A 7,500-nucleotide genomic window follows, 5' to 3' on the forward strand; every position below is an offset into this window, starting at 1 on the left:
GGTGAGAGACAGACAGGTGAGAGAGAGACAGGTGAGAGACGGTGAGAGAGAGACAGGTGAGAGAGAGACAGGTGAGAGACAGGTGAGAGGAGACAGGTGAGAGAGAGTCAGGTGAGAGACAGACAGGTGAGAGAGAGACAGGTGAGAGAGAGACAGACAGGTGAGAGACACAGGTGAGAGAGAGACAGGTGAGAGAGAGACAGGTGAGAGACAGACAGGTGAGAGACAGGTGAGAGAGACAGGTGAGAGACAGACAGGTGAGAGAGGTCAGGTGAGAGACAGACAGGTGAGAGACAGACAGGTGAGACAGACAGGTGAGAGAGAGACAGGTGAGAGAGAGTCAGGTGAGAGACAGACAGGTGAGAGACAGGTGAGAGAGAAACAGGTGAGAGACAGACAGGTGAGAGAGAGTCAGGTGAGAGACAGACAGGTGAGAGACAGACAGGTGAGAGAGAGACAGGTGAGAGAGACAGACAGGTGAGAGACAGACAGGTGAGAGAGAGACAGGTGAGAGAGAGACAGGTGAGAGACAGACAGGTGAGAGAGAGACAGGTGAGAGACAGACAGGTGAGAGAGAGACAGGTGAGAGACAGACAGGTGAGAGAGAGACAGGTGAGAGACAGACAGGTGAGAGACAGACAGGTGAGAGAGACAGGTGAGAGACAGACAGGTGAGAGAGAGACAGGTGAGAGACAGACAGGTGAGAGACAGACAGGAGAGAGAGACAGGTGAGAGAGAGACAGGTGAGAGACAGACAGGTGAGAGACAGACAGGTGAGAGAGAGACAGGTGAGAGAGACGGGTGAGAGAGAGACAGGTGAGAGACAGACAGGTGAGAGACAGACAGGTGAGAGAGAGAGAGACAGACAGACAGACAGGTGAGAGAGAGACAGGTGAGAACAGACAGGTGAGAGACAGACAGGTGAGAGACAGACAGGTGAGAGAGACGGGTGAGAGAGAGACAGGTGAGAGACAGACAGGTGAGAGACAGACAGGTGAGAGAGAGAGAGACAGACAGACAGACAGACAGACAGGTGAGAGACAGACAGGTGAGAGACAGACAGGGTGAGAGAGACAGGTGAGAGAGAGACAGACAGGTGAGAGACAGACAGGTGAGAGAGAGAGAGACAGACAGACAGACAGGTGAGAGACAGACAGGTGAGAGACAGACAGGTGAGAGAGACAGGTGAGAGAGAGACAGACAGGTGAGAGAGACAGACAGGTGAGAGAGACAGGTGAGAGAGAGACAGGTGAGAGACAGACAGGTGAGAGAGAGAGACAGGTGAGAGAGAGACAGGTGAGAGAGACAGGTGAGAGAGACAGGTGAGAGAGAGACAGGTGAGAGAGACAGGTGAGAGAGAGCAGGTGAGAGAGAGACAGGTGAGAGACAGACAGGTGAGAGAGAGACAGGTGAGAGAGAGAGACAGGTGAGAGAGACAGGTGAGAGAGACAGGTGAGAGACAGGTGAGAGACAGACAGGTGAGAGAGAGAGACAGGTGAGAGAGAGACAGGTGAGAGAGAGACAGGTGAGAGACAGACAGGTGAGAGACAGACAGGTGAGAGAGAGAGACAGGTGAGAGAGAGACAGGTGAGAGAGACAGGTGAGAGAGAGACAGGTGAGAGAGAGACAGGTGAGAGAGACAGGTGAGAGAGAGACAGGTGAGAGAGAGACAGGTGAGAGAGACAGGTGAGAGAGAGACAGGTGAGAGAGAGAGACAGGTGAGAGAGAGAGACAGGTGAGAGAGAGACAGGTGGAGACAGACAGGAGAGAGAGAGACAGGTGGAGACAGACAGGTGAGAGAGAGACAGGTGAGAGAGAGACAGGTGAGAGAGAGACAGGTGAGAGACAGACAGGTGAGAGAGAGACAGGTGAGAGAGAGACAGGTGAGGTGAGAGACAGGTGAGAGGAGAGACAGGTGAGAGAGAGACAGGTGAGAGACAGGTGAGAGAGAGACAGGTGAGAGAGAGAGACAGGTAAGAGAGACAGGTGAGAGAGAGACAGGTGAGAGAGAGACAGGTGAAGAGACAGGTGAGAAGAGAGACAGGTGAGGAGATACAGACAGGTGAGAGAGATACAGGTGAGGAGAGACAGGTGAGAGAGAGAGAACAGGTGAGAGACAGGTGAGAGAGAGAGCAGGTGAGAGAGAGAGCAGGTGAGAGAGTGAACAGGTGAGAGAGTGAACAGGTGAGAGAGAGACAGGGAGAGACAGACGTGTAGAGAGAGACAGGTGAGAGAGACAGGTGAGAGAGAGACAGGTGAGAGAAGACAGGTGAGGAGAGACAGGTGAGAGAGAGACAGGTGAGAGAGACAGGTGAGAGAGAGACAGGTGAGAGAGAGACAGGTGAGAGACAGACCAGGTGAGAGACAGACAGGTGAGAGAGAGGACAGGTGAGAGACAGACAGGTGAGAGAAGACAGGTGAGAGAAGACAGGTGAGAGAGAGACAGTGAGAGAGAGACAGGTGAGAGACAGACAGGTGCGAGAGAGACAGGTGAGAGAGACAGGTGAGAGAGAGACAGGTGAGAGACAGACAGGTGAGAGACAGACAGGTGAGAGAGAGACAGGTGAGAGAGACAGGACAGGGAGAGAGACAGACAGGTGAGAGGAGACAGGTGAGAGACAGACAGGTGAGAGAAGGACAGGTGAGAGAAGACAGGGGGTGAGAGACGGGGAGACAACAGTGAGAGAGACCGGTGAGAGACAGGTGAGAGCAGACAGGTGAGAGAGAGACAGGTGAGAGAAGACAGGTGAGAGAGACAGTGAGAGAGAGACAGGTGAGAGAGACAGGTGAGAGAGACAGGTGAGAGAGAGACAGGTGAGAGACAGACAGGTGAGAGAGAGACAGGTGAGAGAGAGACAGGTGAGAGAGAGACAGGTGAGAGAGACAGGTGAGAGACAGGTGAGAGAGAGACAGGTGAGAGACAGACAGGTGAGAGAGAGAGACAGGTGAGAGACAGACAGGTGAGAGACAGACAGGTGAGAGAGACAGGTGAGAGAGAGACAGACAGGTGAGAGACAGACAGGTGAGAGAGAGACAGGTGAGAGAGAGACAGGTGGAGACAGACAGGTGAGAGAGAGACAGGTGGAGAGAGACAGGTGAGAGAGAGACAGGTGAGAGAGACAGGTGAGAGACAGACGAGAGACAGACAGGTGAGAGAGAGACAGGTGAGAGAGGGACAGGTGAGAGACAGACAGGTGAGAGAGAGACAGGGAGAGAGACAGGTGAGAGACAGACAGGTGAGAGACAGACAGGTGAGAGACAGACAGGTGAGAGAGAGACAGACAGGTGAGAGACAGACAGGTGAGAGAGAGACAGGTGAGAGAGAGACAGGTGAGAGAGAGACAGGTGAGAGACAGACAGGTGAGAGAGAGACAGGTGAGAGAGAGACAGGTGAGAGAGAGACAGGTGAGAGAGGGACAGGTGAGAGACAGGTGAGAGAGAGACAGGTGAGAGAGAGACAGGTGAGAGACAGACAGGTGAGAGAGAGACAGGTGAGAGACAGACAGGTGAGAGAGAGACAGTTGAGAGAGAGACAGGTGAGAGACAGACAGGTGAGAGAAGACAGGTGAGAGACAGACAGGTGAGAGACAGACAGGTGAGAGAGAGACAGGTGAGAGAGGACAGGTGAGAGAGACAGGTGAGAGAGAGACAGGTGAGAGACAGGACAGGTGAGAGACAGAAGGTGAGAGAGAGACAGGTGAGAGACAGACAGGTGAGAGAGAGACAGTTGAGGAGAGACAGGTGAGAGACAGACAGGTGAGAGACAGACAGGTGAGAGACAGACAGGTGAGAGAGAGACAGGTGAGAGAGAGACAGGTGAGAGACAGAGAGAGACAGGTGAGAGACAGACAGGTGAGAGACAGACAGGTGAGAGAGAGACAGGTGAGAGACAGACAGGTGAGAGACAGACAGGTGAGAGACAGACAGGTGAGAGACAGACAGGTGAGAGAGAGACAGGTGAGAGAGAGACAGACAGGTGAGAGAGAGACAGGTGTCCCCCTGTGCGTTGTGCAGGAGAGACCTGAGTGAGACGTCTACTTTGAGCCCATGCTTGTTCATGCTTTGACTTCTCGGCGTCCTGAACACTGTGAAGCACACTGTGAAGCACACTGTGAAGCACACTGTGAAGCACACTGTGAAGCACACTGTGAAGCACACTGGCTTCCTAGCATCCAGACTGCTTTCAACACAATCTATATTAAGAGATCAAACAACATGTTGACCTTAAGATTCCTAACCCCAGCTCTCCTGCCACTCTCAACGCAACGCGAGAGCAGACAGCCCCGTGTCCTCGGTGCTGCTAGTCGTGTCCTCCAGAGGCAGACAGCCCCGTGTCCTCGGTGCTGCTAGTCGTGTCCTCCAGAGGCAGACAGCCCCGTGTCCTCGGTGCTGCTAGCTGTGTCCTCCAGAGGCAGACAGCCCCGTGTCCTCGGTGCTGCTAGTCGTGTCCTCCAGAGGCAGACAGCCCCGTGTCCTCGGTGCTGCTAGTCGTGTCCTCCAGAGGCAGACAGCCCCGTGTCCTCGGTGCCTGCTAGTCGTGTCCTCCAGAGGCAGACAGCCCCGTGTCCTCGGTGCCGCTAGTCGTGTCCTCCAGAGGCAGACAGCCCCGTGTCCTCGGTGCTGCTAGTCGTGTCCTCCAGAGGCAGACAGCCCTGTGTCCTCGGTGCTGCTAGTCGTGTCCTCCAGAGGCAGACAGCCCCGTGTCCTCGGTGCCGCTAGTCGTGTCCTCCAGAGGCAGACAGCCCCGTGTCCTCGGTGCCGCTAGTCGTGTCCTCCAGAGGCAGACAGCCCCGTGTCCTCGGTGCCGCTAGTCGTGTCCTCCAGAGGCAGACAGCCCTGTGTCCTCGGTGCTGCTAGTCGTGTCCTCCAGAGGCAGACAGCCCCGTGTCCTCGGTGCTGCTAGTCGTGTCCTCCAGAGGCAGACAGCCCCGTGTCCTCGGTGCTGCTAGTCGTGTCCTCCAGAGGCAGACAGCCCCGTGTCCTCGGTGCTGTTAGTCGTGTCCTCCAGAGGCAGCTTGTTGTTTCTGCTAGAGGACATGTCCACGACAGAACAGAACGGTACGCCGTGCATCGTCTCGTCCTCTCCGTTTAACTCTCAGGCATCACACAACGTCTCAGCCTGATCGTGCCTCGTTTGACTATTCATTAGCTAAATGAAACGCTCTGCATGCAACAACAACAACAACAACAACAACAGAAGAGACAGTGATCAGCTTTGTTCTCAGAGAGAGAGTGAGTGTGTGTGTGTGTGTGTGTGTGTGTGTGTGTGTGTGTGTGTGTGTGTGTGTGTGTGTGTGTGTGTGTGTGTGTGTGTGTGTGTGTGTGTGTGTGTGTGTGTGTGTGTGTGTGTGTCTAGGCTGATGAATGGCTGGTGTTCCGTGAGGAGGATTTATAAACTCTCTCTTTGTCATAATCTCCTCACAAGCTCTGCAGAGACTTGATGAAGAGTGTGTGTACAGGTGTGTGTACAGGTGTGTGTACAGGTGTGTGTACAGGTGTGTGTACAGCAGGTACCTCACCTGGTGGTTCATGAGGAGTGTGTGTACAAGTGATAGTGTGTACAGGTGTGTGTACAGGTGATAGTGTGTGTACAGGTGTGTGTACGGCAGGTACCTCACCTGGTGGGCCATCAGCAGTGTGTGTATGACCCCCGGCGATCCGTGGCACCACTGAACCAATCGGTCGCTCTCGTTGCTCAGAGACGACGGGAAATTCCCCGAACGAAACTTCTTATGACGAACGTAATCGATGCTCGGACGAACGAACTCTGAGAGAACATCAGCCGGGACTCTGGCTCCAGGCTGAGAGAGAGAGAGAGAGAGAGAGAGAGAGAGAGAGAGAGAGAGAGAGAGAGAGAGAGAGAGATTTTATATATACATCATATTTTATGAGACTTTTATCCAGAGCGACTCACAATAAGTGCGTTCCACCAGGAAGGAAACAGAATCATAAAGTCCATCAGGTTTCATAGAGCCAAGCATCTCAAGTGCTGCTCAGCTGGCTTTAGAGGAGCCAGTCCTTTGTTAGTATATAAGTGCTTTGTTAGCAGTTCTATCCTCGAGGTGGAGTCGAAGGAGATGAGTTTCAGTCTGGAAGGTGTGTGAGCTTTCTGCTGTCCTGATGGAAATGGGAGCTCGTTCCACCATCTTGGAGCCAGGACAGCAAACCCACGTGTTCCTGCTGATGGAACTTGGGTCCCCCTCGCAGCGAGGGTGCAGCGAGCCGTCTGGCTGATGCAGAGCGTAGTGCACGTGCTGGGGTGCACGGTTTAACCATGTCCTGGATGGAGGAGGGGCCAGATCCATTCGCAGCATGGTACACAAGCATCTTGAAGTGGATTCTAGCAGCTACCGGAAGCCAGTGGAGGGAGCGGAGGAGCGGAGTGGAACATTCAGGAAGGCTGAAGACCAGACGAGCCGCAATGCATTCTGGGTGAGAGAGGTCGGAGGGCACATGCAGGGAGACCAGCAGGAGGGGGTGCAGGAGTCTAGTGAGGGGACGAGAGCCTGGACCAGAACCTGCGTGGCTCTCTGGGTCAGCTGGGGACGCGTCCTCCTGATCAGGTGTTACTGTAGACCAGGTGGTACCCGCAGACCAGGTGGTACCCGCAGACCAGGTGGTACCCGCAGACCAGGTGGTACCCGCAGACCAGATGCTACCTGTAGACCAGGTGGTACCCGCAGACCAGGTGGTACCCGCAGACCAGGTGGTACCCGCAGACCAGATGGTACCCGTAGACCAGGTGGTACCCCTAGACCAGGTGCTACCCGTAGACCAGGTGGTACCCGTAGACCAGGTGGTACCCGTAGACCAGGTGGTACCCGTAGACCAGGTGGTACCCGTAGACCAGGTGGTACCCGCAGACCAGGTGGTACCAGGTGTTCCCTGTAGACCAGGTGTTACCCGTAGACCAGGTGTTACCCGTAGACCAGGTGGTACCCGTAGACCAGGTGGTACCCGTAGACCAGGTGGTACCCGTAGACCAGGTGTTACCAGGTGGTACCCGTAGACCAGGTGGTACCCGTAGACCAGGTGTTACCAGGTGGTACCCGTAGACCAGGTGGTACCCGTAGACCAGGTGGTATCCGTAGACCAGGTGTTACCAGGTGGTACCCGTAGACCAGGTGCTACCCGTAGACCAGGTGGTATCCGTAGACCCGGTGTTACCAGGTGGTACCCGTAGACCAGGTGGTATCCGTAGACCAGGTGTTACCAGGTGGTACCTGTAGACCAGGTGCTACCCGTAGACCAGGTGGTATCCGTAGACCCGGTGTTACCAGGTGGTACCCGTAGACCAGGTGGTACCCGTAGACCAGGTGGTACCCGTAGACCAGGTGGTACCTGTAGACCAGGTGGTACCCGTAGACCAGGTGGTACCTGTAGACCAGGTGTTCCCTGTAGACCAGGTGCTACCCGTAGACCAGGTGTTACCAGGTGGTACCTGTAGACCAGGTGCTACCCGTAGACCAGGTTTTACCCGTAGACCAGGTGTTACCCGCA

The 7,500-nt window shown here is 54.9% G+C and overlaps 2 protein-coding genes and 1 long non-coding RNA gene across 8 annotated transcripts in view; 2 read left to right on the top strand and 1 right to left on the bottom strand.

Moving 5' to 3' along the window:
• Window positions 1-20, top strand: part of LOC117443434 (matrix metalloproteinase-23-like) — a 12,208-nt gene extending 12,188 nt beyond the window's left edge. The window contains exon 6 of the mRNA XM_071202600.1: window positions 13-20. Coding sequence (XP_071058701.1) covers window positions 13-20 — 8 coding nt within the window. The remainder of the gene's footprint in view (window positions 1-12) is intronic.
• A 289-nt stretch (window positions 21-309) lies between these two features.
• On the top strand, window positions 310-3,522 carry LOC139433553 (uncharacterized). Of its 6 annotated transcripts, none has more exons than XR_011642997.1 (5): window positions 310-758; window positions 1,222-1,296; window positions 1,365-1,735; window positions 2,914-2,988; window positions 3,301-3,522. It is a non-coding gene; the product is annotated as an uncharacterized lncRNA (long non-coding RNA). The 6 variants fall into 6 exon arrangements; XR_011642998.1 differs by having other exon boundaries at window positions 3,331-3,522; XR_011643002.1 differs by having other exon boundaries at window positions 1,222-1,281; window positions 1,479-1,735.
• Window positions 3,523-3,781: 259 nt separating this feature from the next.
• Window positions 3,782-7,500, bottom strand: part of lancl2 (LanC lantibiotic synthetase component C-like 2 (bacterial)) — a 12,025-nt gene continuing 8,306 nt past the window's right edge. Inside the window, exons 6-7 of the mRNA XM_034079419.2 lie at window positions 5,619-5,801; window positions 3,782-5,163 (exon numbers count right to left, since the gene is read on the bottom strand). Of these exons, the coding sequence (XP_033935310.1) occupies window positions 5,146-5,163; window positions 5,619-5,801 (201 nt within the window). The 3' untranslated portion in view covers window positions 3,782-5,145. The remainder of the gene's footprint in view (window positions 5,164-5,618; window positions 5,802-7,500) is intronic.

Source organism: Pseudochaenichthys georgianus, unplaced genomic scaffold (genome assembly GCF_902827115.2).
Source record: "Pseudochaenichthys georgianus unplaced genomic scaffold, fPseGeo1.2 scaffold_611_arrow_ctg1, whole genome shotgun sequence".
Classification (NCBI taxonomy): Eukaryota; Metazoa; Chordata; class Actinopteri; order Perciformes; family Channichthyidae; genus Pseudochaenichthys; species Pseudochaenichthys georgianus.